Source organism: Bos indicus, chromosome 25, assembly GCF_029378745.1.
Source record: "Bos indicus isolate NIAB-ARS_2022 breed Sahiwal x Tharparkar chromosome 25, NIAB-ARS_B.indTharparkar_mat_pri_1.0, whole genome shotgun sequence".
Lineage (NCBI taxonomy): Eukaryota > Metazoa > Chordata > Mammalia > Artiodactyla > Bovidae > Bos > Bos indicus.
The window spans coordinates 35,919,078-35,933,475 of record NC_091784.1 but is presented as its reverse complement, the minus strand read 5'-3'; the positions used below and the strand labels follow the sequence as shown (position 1 = coordinate 35,933,475).

At 49.5% G+C, this 14,398-nt stretch overlaps 1 protein-coding gene across 11 annotated transcripts in view; it reads left to right on the top strand.

The window, feature by feature from the left end:
* CUX1 (cut like homeobox 1) overlaps nucleotides 1-14,398 on the top strand; it is a 349,162-nt gene that overhangs the window by 177,770 nt on the left and 156,994 nt on the right. For all 11 annotated transcript variants that reach the window (XM_070780096.1, XM_070780095.1, XM_070780088.1 and 8 more), the window contains exon 4: nucleotides 13,944-14,022. In XM_070780096.1, the coding sequence (XP_070636197.1) occupies nucleotides 13,944-14,022 (79 nt within the window). The remainder of the gene's footprint in view (nucleotides 1-13,943; nucleotides 14,023-14,398) is intronic.

Below are 14,398 nucleotides of genomic sequence, written 5' to 3'. Positions count from 1 at the left end.
CAGAAATAAATGCTTGTGATGGAGCTGGAGCTTTGAAAACAACAGCCCACCAAAGCTATTACAAATTGCTGCACGCTGGGGAAGTCAACAGCATACATCAAGATTCCGAGGGTACGGCAAATTGATTTCGGCCCAGAGCTCTGCAGCTATTCAATAAAAGTCCTATTAAGCCATTGTATGTAATGAACAATCCAGAGCAAATCTAATATTTTCAGCAGATAATTATTTTTAACATCCTCTCAGTAACCATCGGCAGAGTTTGTGGATGTTTACAGCGCGCACCCGCGTGCGACAGGCCCTCCCCAGCCTACCTTGGCTTCTGCCGGAGGACCCGCGTCAGGTGCCCTTGGACGTGGGGCTCCCTGAGGGTGCAGCAGCTGACCCTGCCATGGAACAAGGCCACAGAGGGCTCTGGGCTGGTTTCCCAGGGCCTTGGCACACAGTAGGTGCCTGGGAAATGTTTGTTGAAATGAAGTTGAAATGCAGAAAAAGGGAGCTCAAAGAACTCTAGAACAAATTAGTAAAGCGATAACATTGGCAAAGTTGACTCCGAGCCCGAGGCTTTAGCGATCAGAGTCACAGGTTTGGGATTCAAGGCCTCACATGACAGAGGAACCAGTACCAGTGCCCACCAGAGCCTCCAACATGCCCACTGTGCTTCTCTGCTCCCTAAGAGCTGGAGAAACAAGGTCTGTGTCAGGGAGCCTGTACTGAGGGAGCCACCAAAGTGACCTTGTAGTTCAGCCAGGGCCACCTGTGCTCCTGGATTGCTCCACTGCTCTGTTTGCGACCATGAGCTCCTGTAGGACAGGGTCTGCGTATTCATTCTTTCCTTCAGTAAATATTTACTGAACATCTACTCTGTGCCAGATTAGACCTAAACTATACTCCAGTATGTGGTTTTAGGTAATTACGTCAGATGCACCTTTCATGGAGCCTAACAGCTGGGCAAGATCTGTACCCCCACATGGCACAGTGCTTGGCATGTGGCAGGCACTCAGGACACGATGGATGAATGGGGACGGATGGATGGATGGATGAAGGGATGGGCATGTAGGTGGATGGCTAGGTGGGTGGATGGGTGGATGGATGAATGGCTAGTTGAATGGATGGATAGATGGAGAGTTAACACCCTTGGCGTATAAATCAAAAGCATTCTCTATTGATTGAAAAAAGGCTCAATTCTGTGTGTTCACAGTCCTGGCCTCATTCAGGATGCCAGCAGGCAGTTGTGATATGCAGGTAAAAGCCTTGGACCTAGAGTTACAAGGCCTAGGTTTGAGGCCTGACTTGCCAGTGACCTTGACCTTCATAAAGTCAGTTCATCTCTCTCTTAGTGCCTGTTTTCTCACATAATAAATGTGAAGAAGTGAGCAGAGGTGATTTGAATGAAGATTAGAAGTAGTATTTGTCTGTGAGAATAGACTGACTCTTAACAGTTATTTTTTTTTCCCTGAACTAAATTTATCCAGCTTGTAATATTCAGCCGGATAGTATTTATTTGAATACTGTGGAATTTAAATTATTAGGGTATTTTATTTTCTACAGATCTCCCTTCCCTTGGAAAAACTCAGTCTGGATGTTAATTAGATTTTACTAAATGCTCCATCAATTTAATGCAGTAATTCCTTAAATGAAACTGACACCGACGACCAGATGGTCAAAAGAAGGACTGTGAACGTATGTGCATGACTCAGGAGGGTTGGTGGGGAGCACAGGGACACTGATCATAGCTGAGAGCCAGAGAGGTTCTGTTGCCCAAAGGTGGAGAAGTCCACATTCCAAATCTTTCAGACTCTGCCCCTGCTCTCTTTGCTAGTAATTATTTGCACAGCATTTTGCTTCTACAAATCACCATTTCCATGATCTCACGAAGCCTTCCCCCATCCCAACCTGCTCTGGGGACATTATCGCCAACCAGAGTGGCGGGTGGAAGGGGAGGAATGAGTGTGAAGAGCAGACGGGGTGCTCTCGGGGGAGATCTGTGCCCCCTGCTTCCAGGCTTTTGGCTCTCCTCACCTCTCACCGTCTCCTGGTCCCATCCCGGAATCTGTGGCTCCCTCGTGCCCAGCCAGATGCCACCCTCCTGTCACTCCAGCGAGGGTCCCAGGCTGAAGGAGCCCACCCTCGAGTGATGTCCAGTCCCTTGCATGTCAGCCCCCTCCAGGCAAGCTTCACAGCTGCCCTTGCTCTGTGAACCAACAGTTCTAGGGGTGCTGGGCACGTGCACTGCTCCTCCTTGCTGCCCCCAGCTTCTCTCCTGTGTGACACCCTGCCCACCCCCTGCGCCCCCCACCCTGCTGCCTCTCTGGTGCCTCCTCTCCAGGGACACGGCTGAGAGTGGCAGAGAAAACGAAACAGACACATCCCAGATTTTGAAAGGAGACAGAGCTGGATTTGAATCCTGACATCATCTTTTACCTGGGTGACTGTGAATGAGTCATTTTAGCTTCTCCGTGCCTCATCTGTATAACGGAAAATCTGCACTACATAGCAGAGACGTGTATGTGTGTGTATTTAAAGATCATGGTGTCAAAGCAAGGCTGGTAAAGAGGAAGCTCTGGTTATTGATCACAGACTCCTCCGGTTCCTTCAGGACTCTTAAATCCCCCCGGAATGAGCCCCAACCTCCCAAGGCTCTCATGCACACCTGCCCATCCCTGCTCAGGTGATCCTCTTCCTTCCCCTCCAGAGCAACCCTATCACTTCCTGGTTGACAGCCTCTGGGACTCCCAGAACCTTTCAGCATGAGGCTGTGGCCCCAGGCTTTGCCCCTAGGCTGCCCCGTCCCCACCTCACACCCGCGATCCCGCCCCCCGCCCCCTGCCCCCTCCGCCGACACACACACAGACACAAGCTCTGCTCCAGGCATAGCAGATCCTGCACTTGTGAGCACGCCTCATTGTGTTTGCACTGGCTCCCCCTGCCTGGAAGCCCTGCCCCTCCCATCATATAGGGAGCTGACCTGAAGTGTGCACAACACGAGATGCAGAACAGTATCTATAACACCCTCCCGTGTGTGTGTGTTTTAAGGGAGACAGTGTGTGTATACAGATCCTTTTAAGTGCGTAAAATATTTCTGGAAAGATACTCGAGTGACTCTTTTCCTCCAGGCCAGGCAGCTGGGTGACAGGTAGATGAGGATGGGAAGGAAACCAACTTTCCACGATATGTTTATACTTCTTGTTTTTGTCTCTCTTTTCTTTTTTACAATTAAATGGTTTTTCGCGTACTCACAAACTTGGGCAGCCATCACCAAAATCCAGTTATGGAACGTTTTCATCATTTCAGAAAGAAAGCTCATACCCGTTAGCAGTCACTCCGCCCCCAGTCCCTGCTGCTGCTGCTAAGTCACTTAAGTCGTGTCCGACTCTGTGCGACCCCATAGACAGCAGCCCACCAGGCTCCCCCGTCCCTGGGATTCTCCAGGCAAGAACACTGGAGTGGGTTGCCATTTCCTCCCCTAGTCCTGGCAATCACTAATCACTTACTTTCTGTCTCTAGATTTAACCATTCTCAGCATTTCATGTGAATGAAATCATTCACCGTGGGGTCTTTTGTGACTGGCTTCTTTCACCTAGCATGTTTGCAAGATTCACCCATGCTGAGGCCTGTATCAATACTTAATTCCTTTTTATGACTGTGTAATATTCCGTTGTGTGACTATGTCACATTTTATCTGTTCATTATCAGTTGACAGCCGGTGGAATATTTTCTACTCTTTGGCTATTTTGAATGATGCTGCTAAGAACATTGATATATAAGTTTCTTCAGAGATAATGATTTTCATCTTTCTTGGATATATACCTAGGAATGGAATAGTAACTCCGTGTTCAATGTTTTGAGGAGCAGCCAGACTGTTTTCCTGTGGTGTACGTCATTTTATATTTCTACCAGCAGTATGTGAGGATTCCAGTTCCTCTACATCCTCTTTAGTGCTTATTATCTGTCTTTTTTATTATAGTCATCCTCGTAGGTCTGAAGTGGTATCTCACTGTGGTCTTGGTTTGCATTTCCTGATAACTATTGATGTTGAGTATCTTTTCATGTGTTTATTGGATATTTGTATATCTTCTTTAGAGAAATGTATATTTAGATACTTTGTCCATTTTAAATTTATCTGTTATTATTGAGTTGTAAGAGGTCTTTATGTATTCTGGATACTAATCCTTTATCAGATATATGATTTGCAAAAACTTCCTCCCATTCTGTTGGGTTGTATTTTCATTTTCTTGATAGTGTCCTTTGAAGCACAAAAGTTTTAAATTGTAAAACTCAATTTATCCATTTTTCATTTGTTATTTGCGCTTTTGGCATCACAGCTAAGGTCATGAAGATTTACCTCTGTGTTTCCTTTTTAGAGTTTTTGCAGTTTTACCTTTTACATTTGGCCTCTGATTCACTTTGAGTTGGTTTTTGCATACTGTGAGGAGGGGTCCAACTCTGCTCCTCTGCACATGGATGACCAGTTGTCCCGGTTCTGCTGCTGCTGCTCTTTCACCCTTGCCATGAATCGTTTGACCAAGGGTTTGTTTCTGGACTCTTAGTTCTAGTATGTTCTGTATATCTGTCCTTAAGCCAGTGCCTCACAGTCTTAGTCAATGTAGCTTTGTAGTAAGTTCTTATAGTAAGTAAGTTGTAGTGAGTCCTCCAACTTTGTTTTTCTTTTGGGGTTACTTCATTTGCATATGAATCTTAGGACCATTTGCATATGAATCTTAGTCTTATCCTTCTGTGAAGCCCGCTAGGATTTTGATGGGGATTGCATTGTACCTGCAGACTGATTTGGAACTTTTGCCATCTTAACAATAAATTAAACCTCCCACACCATGAATATTTCTTAATTTCACTTCCAGATTGTTTACAGCTACTGTACAGAAAGACAGTTGATTTTCATATATTGATTTTATGCGACCTTGCTGAACACCATATATGTTTTTATACTTAACATGAATTCTGTTTACTATATACATATCATCTGTTCACAAAATAGTGTTTTAAGTGTCTCAGGTAGGCATTCAGTCTTGGGGCAGCCTCTCCTCTAGCCCTGCTGTGGCTTCCCTGTGGAGGGTTGGGGGATGGCCCGCTCCACCCTGTGTCCTCTGAGAGTGGAAGTAGAGGCTCTGGCCACAGACAATAGGCTGGCACACCTCCTGGCACATTTTGCCACTCCTTAAATGATTTTATTGACAAAGTGAAGGAATGAATGAACTAGTAAAACAGGCGTCAGCACATCCCACCTCGGAAGTGCTCTGCGGTTTGCAAAGGTTTTCCTGCTGTTAAACTGTTATCTGCCTTCCTGTAACTTCTACCTGTTGGTTTTGGTTTCTTGCTCCAGGGAGAGACGAGATAGCTAATCCTTCTTCCTCACAGCTGCTCTTCAGATACACCTTGACAGCTGGAATGTCAGATGTACATGAGAGGGCTTTGTAAACCGTACAGGAAGACCAACGTGCTTGTTGCTCTTTTATCATCTTTACTGTGCTCTTGCTATCCTCCGCCATGGGTCTTCTTTGTGCCCCCCCCACCCCCACCCACTCTTCATGGCACTGTCTTCTGGAATTCTCCAGTCTGTTGCTCCTGGGAACTTTGGGGTTGGAGGGATAGTTAAGGACTGTGTCATCAATTTATGTAAGACCTACTTTCATGTCATGACCCAGGTCTGCACTGCATTGCCTTTATAACCGGACCTGCCCTATGGGGTTTGTGCCCCCTGCTCTGAGCAGGGTAGGGATTTCCAACAAGTCCTGTTCAGTTCTTTTCAACAGGGAGTACCGCCAGCGTGATTCTTCCTCACTGCCCTCTGGGCCTTGGTGCTGGGAGTCATGAAGGAACGTGACCTTGAGCGACAAAGCTGCTGGTGGCAGCTGGGCTCCCACTCCTGTTTCCAGCCTCTCATCTCTCCACATCGCTCCAGAGATGGCCGGAGGGCGTCTCTTCCAGGGTCCTCTCTCATCTCTCTCGGCTATAGCAGGATTGGTACTTGCCAAGCATTAAGTAGACGTATACTTAGAGGAGAATTCCTGGGCTCTCAGCTAATGCGATCTTCTCTCAGAAAGTATGTTCCTCTTACGTGGCCGGGCTCAGTTAAAATTAGAACTGGGAAGCTGTGGCTCCATCCACATCTGTTTTGGACAGGACCTTGGTCATTCTCCGTTGCCTTCTGGAATTCCACATGGCTCTTGACATCGTGTTTTGCTCTGGAAAGAATTCTGCAGCCAGACGTAGAGACAGAACTATTCTTTCGTATCCCGGCAGCTCTTCCTGATCCTCACTGGCCCATAGTCCAGCAACGCGCATCAGTTTGAAAATTGCATTAACGGTCTGTGTTTATTTCTAAACCATTAGTTTGTACATTCCCAGGGTGTAGCTAGCAGATTGTTCGTGAGTATGCTGTTGCCACCACGGTGCCTTAAATGTCATTTAAGTGTCTCTGTCCTGGAGCATTTCTGGCTTTCTGCTGGGCTGGATGGCAGCGGAGGCCAGCCTGTGCTGTAGTGGGAAGAGTGCAGATTTGGGGTTATTCAGGAAGACGTGGATCTTTACTCAGCTTCTGCATGCTCCCAACCATTCCAGATACTCACATTTCATTTCACAACCACTCAGCAATGCACTAAACAGATGAAGAGACCCAGGCGTAAATTAAGTAACCCTCCTCCAGATCCTCCAGCCATCAGCACCCAAGTCTGCATTCCTTCAAAGCATACATTCTTTCCCACCCGCACCCCCCCCCCAGCCACGTGGCCCCCAGTCCCAGTGCTGTGCAGGGGATGTCATCATATTGGAGTAGGGGTTTTGCTTGGGGGCTTGGTTCTGAGCAATTTGGTCAGTTTCTGCATCTGAGCAATGGCGCTGCCCATATGGCAGTCCCCATCACCAATCACAGCACGAGAGTTCTTCTCCCCATTTTGCAGACATAGACCCTGAGGCACAGAGAGGCTGATTTAGGGGCTGCGGCTCAGCCTTGCTTTTCTGACACTGTACCATCTCCTGGCCCCAGGTGCCTCTGCCCTGCCTACCACCTGTGCCTGGCAAGTTCGAGCAACACCCTGAAAGGATGAGCCATTTCCACTTCAAAATACGCCCCACTGAGCAGTCATCAAGGCCCATCATTCTGTTTCGTATCTTTTTGGCGATCCCTGGGCCCTTGTACCAAGTCCACGCTGTTGTCCATCTTCATAGCTGGCATGACAAGGCACTCTGTGTGTGGCCGTGGGGGTAGCCCAGCTGGGCTATGTCCAGCATCCACAGCAGCCCGTTCAGGGTACCCAATGAATAGCATCCTTTTCACTGTGAGTGGAGTGTGCAGCAGTCATGGCCCTGGGACTCAGGCCACCCCGGCAGAGATGCTAGAGTCACCAGCCCACAAGCAGAGCGTAACAGCAGCCACCAAGGCTCCATGCCTCCCAAGTGCTCAGTCCACTTGCTGGCAATGTGCACACATTTTAAAAAATATATTTACAAAAAGCCTGTGAAGAGGTCTTATTTACTCCCTTTTAGAGATGACTTACCCTGACTGGTTCCTCTCCACTCACAAAGCCCTTCCCTTCCCTGCCCTCCACTGACACCTCCTCCCCAGGGTCCTCTAGTTCTGACTAGGGCAGTTGGCGCCCCTAAACCAGACCAGAGCTTGGCTGTCACGACGCTGCATTTCTTCTTGTTGTTGTTCAGTCACTCAGTCATGACTGACTCTTTTCAGCCCAATGGACTGCAGCACAACAGGCTTCCCTGGCCTTCACCATCTTCCAGAGTTTGTTCAAACTCATGTCCATTGAGTCAGTGATGCCATCCAACCATCTCATCCTCTGACATCCCCTTTTCCTCCTGCCTTCAGGCTTTCACAGCTTCAGGGTCTTTTCCAGTGAATCAGCTCTTCACATCAGGTGGCCAAAGTATTGGAGCTTCAGCTTCAGCATCAATCCTTCCAACGAATATTCCGGTTGATTTCCTTTAGGATGGACTGGTTTGATCTCCTTGCAGTGCTAGGGACTCTCAAGGGTCTTCGCCAGCACCACACTACTTAGACTAAAGTGCGGTGGATATTACCAACCTTCTCGAAGCTCTCAACTGTAGAAAACTACCTTCTCTACCCTGATCTTCCAAGGTCCTCAATGTTATAAAAGTCACCAGTGAGCCTCGAGGCATCTCTTGACCAGTGCAGACTTCTCAGCCTGGAATCTACCCTTGTTCATGCACAGACATACCCCAGGAGGCCTCCCATGTTAGTCAGGACCTGGGGGCTGGCGGGGGCTTGGTAGGGGGCGGGGTGGAGGTCAAAAGAGGAAGGTGCTGCTGACCTGCCCTGGGACAGACCGTAGGGTGGGGAGAGGATGCTTCCAGACGTGAGGCATCCTTGCTCAGTGTGGGAAGTGGACAGAAAGAGACTCACCATGAGCTCCGGTGGTGCAAGGACGAGCACAGCCGCAGCGTGCAGGCTTCTCACTGCGGTGACTTCTCTTGCTGCCAAGCACGAGCTTTACGGCTCTCGGGCTCAGTAGCTGTGGCCACGGGCTTAGTTGCAGGAGGCATGTGGGATATTCCTGGACCACGGATAGAACCCACGTCCCCTGCATTGACGGGCAGACTCTTAACCACTGGACACTGGACCACCAGGGAAGTCCCACATGTCTTTATTCAGAGATCCCAGTGCAAGAAGTGGCTCCTCTGAGGTTGTGCTGTTCTCACAGCAGAGAGAGAGCATGCAGAGCTGAACCACACACTCACTCTTAGGTCTTACATGCAGACGAAGCACGTGGCACCACCACTTACGTCCCACGTGGCCCCGTCTGCCACCTGTGGTCCAGAAAGCCCCCACACGTCATGTGGCTACGGGCAGAGACAGGCGACGCCCTCCCTCACAGGGAGGGCAGACGGTGGGGGAGCAGTAGCAAACACTCTACAGGACGCCCCAAGCCCCATAGTGCAGCTCTGCTAGCGCCCAAAGGTTGGGTGTTCTCTCACCCCTTCTAAATCTCGGGAGTCTCATCATCAGTTTCCATTAGCTTGGCCTCTAGCCCTGGCCTCTGAGTTCTCATCCTGCTGGAGGCAAATATTAATTGAGATTTAAAATAAAACCCCTTTCTATAGACCTTTATCTTGAATGTTAATCCTTATAACAGAAAAGCCCAACTCAGCATTATAAAAGTGATGTTGAAAGGATAACTGTTGGATCCAGGAAACTCTCAATAGAATCACAGGGTGGGCATCTGAGTGGGGTGGGGATGAGAAGTTCAACGTGGGAGGCCGGCCGGAGACCGTGGACATATGTGATGGGAAAGGATGCTCCCCTGTGTTGGCGCCAACTAGGTGCCTCTCATCAGAGAAGCAGGTCACCCACCTGCTGACGAGTCACAGCGCTCTCTACATAGTAAGCATTTTCATAGACCTCAAGCTGTACCCCTTCACCATGTGCTCACTTCTGCAAATAAAACAGTTGACCAATGTACGTAAATATTTATTCACACAATAAATATGTATTCAGCACCTACTACGTGCTCACCATCAGGAGGAAAGCCTAGCACAGGCTCTCAGGGAATCCTGGGTCTCCCGACGGAGCCTCATCTGCAGTCTGGGACCTTTGGGACAATCCTATGTGGTGACGGGAGTGGCCGGCAGCCCAGAGACGGATCAGCTGAGCCTGGAGGATCAGAGGAACATTCCAAGGAGGCGCCTTCCAGGCTGCGGGGAAACTGCTCACTATTGAGGGAATAGGGAGTAACCGGGTGTGGCTGGAGTGCAAGGCGAGGCGGATCCCCAGAGCAGAACAGGTTTTACCCAGGGCCTGAGCACCGCCAGAACTTCTCCAGATCTGCCCAAGCTCCACCAACAGCAGCCCCTCTGTACTCTACTGTTCCTCGAGGTGGCCCTGCATGGGTGTGGGCGGTAGACAGCATCTCTGCCTCGGGCTAGCTTTGCACATTAAGTAGCCAGAATGTCTAACCTAGGACCTGACATCCAGTCCGTGCCTAAGACCTCACTGCAGACCTCTTCTCATTCACAAACCTCTTACCCCCTGTGCCGAGGGGCTGCCACGCTGAGTTCTGGTTCAAAGGTAGGCGCTCAGGGCATGAGGATGAAGATGATGCCGTCTCTTCCTCTCTCACAACATGATAAGGGGGACAGATGGGGCCCCACTTCCCTGCGCCAGGTGCTGAGCACTTCACCCCTCTGGGCTCTCCCACCCACCCAGCCCTGGTCGGTGGGGCTGGCACACAAGGCCGGCCGGCCTGGCTCCAGGAAAACCCGGCACAGGCATCCTGGGGCCACTGGAGCCTGCACTATGTCTGGCAGCACAGCCGGATCTTCAGGAGGCATAGATGCCAACAAAGGGTGCTCAAGGAAGAGAAAGCATGGAATTGAGAAGCCCCAGGCCACAGCAAGGGAAAGCCCACCCCAGAAAAGATGGAGCTGGGCAAGGGGGTGGACACACCCAAACTCTGAGCCCAAACCCATGGAAGGAGTCAAAAGAGTGAGTGAGCAGAGAAAGTCTCAAAATTGCCAGAATCAACAAATCCTTCCAGGTTTGGAAACCTTGGAGGAAGGCTTGGGGGTCTTCATCAAGGAGAAACTCACCCACACATGGCGCTCTCACCACCTCTCTTAAGAATCCTCAGCCCAGGTGCCTAATGTGTTAATAAAGCTCAGCGGCCTGGCCTCGTTCTCGCAAGTCTGCATCTGTGCAAACAGAGCACAAAGAAGACACAGGTTCAAGGTTCCTGTACTAATTTGCTAGGGCTGCCATAACCAAGTGCTGCAGACTGAGCAGCCTCAACAGCAGACATGTGCTTCTCACAGTCTGGAGGCCGGAGGCCAAGGTTGGGATGTCGGCAGGGCTGGTTCCTTCTGAGGGCTGTGAGGGAGGGTCTGTTCCAGGCCCCTCCCCTGGCTCCTGGTGGTTTGCTGACCATCTCTGGTTTGTAGGTGCCTCACCCATATCCCTGGCTTCCTGCTCACGTGAGCTTCTCCTGTGTGCATGACTGTCTCTGGGTCCAGATGTCCTTTGTTTATAAAGACAAGGTCATGTTGGATTAGGGCCCATCCTAATGACCTCATCTTAACACGGTCATCTGCAAAGACCCTATTCCCAAATAAAGCCATGTTCGTGAGTACTGGGGGTCAGGACTCTCAGGACAGGGATACGGTACGATCCATAACAGTCCCAAGTGTGTTGTGTAGGGTACTCACCCCTCCCCCACATCCCCACCAACAACCCAGACAGGAGCGAGAAGACAGTGTTCAGGATCCTTCCACATCCCATTCTCTGCCCCCTGTAGAGGCAGCCACCTTTGTGGGTTTAGGCCGAATTCCTGGGAAGCAGATCTGGAGCTGAGCAGAGAAGCGTCTGTAGGTGTCTAGAGGCGTGGAAAGCAGCTGGGGCCCCTGCCCTGCTTCTGGGGCAGATTCTGATGCCCATGGGCACAGTGCGCACAGGAGGTGGCAGAAAGGCCTGGAGTGAAGGGAGAACTCGAGACATCTGGAAAGGCAACTCCAAATATCTCTCTTTGCTCAAAACACTGATGTAAGTGGTGGTTAGGAACAGTTGAAATAATACTGCTAAGGCATTCCCCAAATTATATAATAGACACTGAAAAGACTTTATATGTTCATGAAAGCCCAGTACAAAATTTTCCATACAGTTTGATTTTAATACATATACACACACACGTTTGAAACAGCTTTATTGAGATATAATTTACATACCATATAATTCACCCGTTTAAACCTGGCATTGACTTTTACTACAGTCATGATCAATCGTGTGACATTTCATCACCCCAAAAAGAAACCCACACCCCTTAGCCATCATCCTCCGGGTCCCCCACCCTAGACAACTACTAATCTACTGTCTCTATAGTTTGCCTACATGCCTACCTTTCATTCAAAATTAAAAGGGAACCGCAGACAGAGGAATGACTTCCACTGGTGAATGGCAGAATTATGGGGTTAATTTTCCTCTTTATTTTTTAATATATTTCTAATTATACAATGAATATGAACTGCCAAGAATCAGAGTGGGGGAAGGATTTTATTTTAAAAATAAAGAGAGGACTACCTTGACATTTTTAAGTAGTCCTTATGGATTATTTGGAAAACATGCCCAAATCACCACCTTGTTTTATTAGGGGAGAAAGTGGGTCTGAGTCCTCAACAACTGCCTTCACATAGGCATTTTGCAGCACGACTTGGTAGAAGTTGGAAGTCCATGCACTGTGCTTTTTTTCTACTGCCTTGAATTCCCCGAGACCCGCCCTGCTCCCCCTCCCACAAACCTTGTGTCCCCCTCCCCAGGGTCTTCCCGTCTTTAATCAGGTGACCTCTGTCAGCCCTTAACAAATTGTTGGTTGGCTCAGGTGAGAGTCCCTGTAATTATACCACATCCTTTTGCCTCTTTAATAACGTTGGAGACAGAGTATAATTCTGTGAGGGGACAGAGGAATATATAATTTAGTGTCCTTTTCCTGAGCCAGCGTGAACTCCGTGCGTGTAGCATCTTGCACACTTCAGGGGTAAAAAGTGATCTGTTGTCTGAGCAAACGTGTTTGGGGAGCAAAATACGTACTGAATCCAGCCAGCCGCCAGAGCCTCTTTGGATGTGTGTCCGGTGTGCTGGGGACACATCACCTTTCTCTGATGAATAGGCTTTTCACTGGAGGGAAACCAGCTCAGCTGGGTTGGTTCATGAGACACACTGATCCTGGCCACTGAGGCAGAAACTCACCGTCGCCTAAACTCGAAACCCAGACACCATCCTTAACACTCCTGGATCCTCTGAGTCTCACATCAGCTCAGCTGGACCTGGGCTCTCTGCTCGGCCTCTTTCCTGCAGTCCCCACTCCGCTGCCCTGCACGTTCTCACCGGGGCAGAGGCAGCAACCTGGTGGGAAAGGTCGTCTCCTTCCTGCCCCTCCTGGCCTGCTTCCACTCTGACTCAGGTCCAGATAGTGCACTGACCCCCTCACCTGGCCAGTCTCACACCCATTTATCCGTGCACTTCGCCCCCAGCAGCCCCACATTCCCTGGGGTGTAATAGCCCCATCTGGGTTTCTTCATCTGGATTCTATGGACAGAATACAGGTGGACACATGAGTGTCCTACAAGTAGAGCGTGTAACCGTGTGTGTTACAGGTGTTTCTAGAAGGAGGGTCTTTGGTTTTCAGAAAATTCTTCGAGAGGACCTAAGGGCTCGCAGGTTTCAGAACCTTGGAGTTTGAATGTGTTCCTCCCCTTTTCGTGTCACCTCTCCACCTGGTGAGCTGCTCTTGAGAACTCTGCTCAGATGTCACCTGTTTTATTGCTCAACGCCCGTCCCCTTCTTGGTGTCCCCAGGACTCTGCTTACCGAGCACTTTCCTGGCTGGGATTCATTTATTTGTCTTAGTTGCAGCACACATGATCTTCAGTTGTGGTATGTGGAATCTTGTTCCCTGATCAGGGTTCGAACCCAGGTCCTCTGCATTGGAAGCATGGAGTCTTAGCCTCTGAACCACCGGGGAAGTCCCCTGGCTGAGATTTCACTACTCATTTACATACCTGTTCCCCAACTGGACCACGAGCCCCTGGGGCTGAGAGCTGTCCCTCTCTGCCCTGCCTCCAGTTCGGAGTCTGGCGTGTGTCAGCTCTTAGTCTATACTGGTGGAAGAATAGTCTACACTGGTGGAAGAAGGAAAGAGAACGTGTTCTCTTGGAGAGCCCCAACTTTGTTGGGTGATGGGACTGCCCTGCCTCCTTCCCCTTCAACGGGCTGGTGCCCGTGGATTTTCTCCCTCTCATGTGTTTGTAGACATTTACACTAAGAGGTTGAAGGCCCAGCTGTCCAGCATTTCCATGAAGAAATCAGACTCCCATTTGCCATGGGAACTCAGTAGACATGCAATGATTATTAAATCACCTCTTGACAAATTTTGAGCTCTTTGTTCTTCTTGTCTTCCTCCCATTTCCTTTCAGATTGATGCACTGAGTAAGAGAAGCAAAGAAGCTGAGGCAGCCTTCTTGAATGTCTACAAGAGATTGATTGATGTTCCAGGTAAGCCCAGCACTTGCAGCCCATCCATGGGCGTTGTGTCTGGTGAGTCGGTGGGTTTCTGATGGAGCTGCCACGTTAGGCTTTGGTTTAAAATGCTGCATGTTTCACAGAGAAGAAATAGAACCTGTGTGTGCACTGTGCAGACGCCCTGGATGTTCACGGTTCTGGGCTGACCAATTCCGTGTTCAGGAATGGCTTCGATAGGGCACCTCGCATGCCTCGCTCCTCTCCCAGGTCATCCAGGGAATCAGTGACCTCTGGCCAAGTCTTTCACTTCATATCAAAGGGCAGGTGGTAACCCATTTAACTACAATGTGTAGGAGATGTTTCCTCTTTTGAAGGCAATAAAGAGCTACAATTTTAATAACGCTTGCTA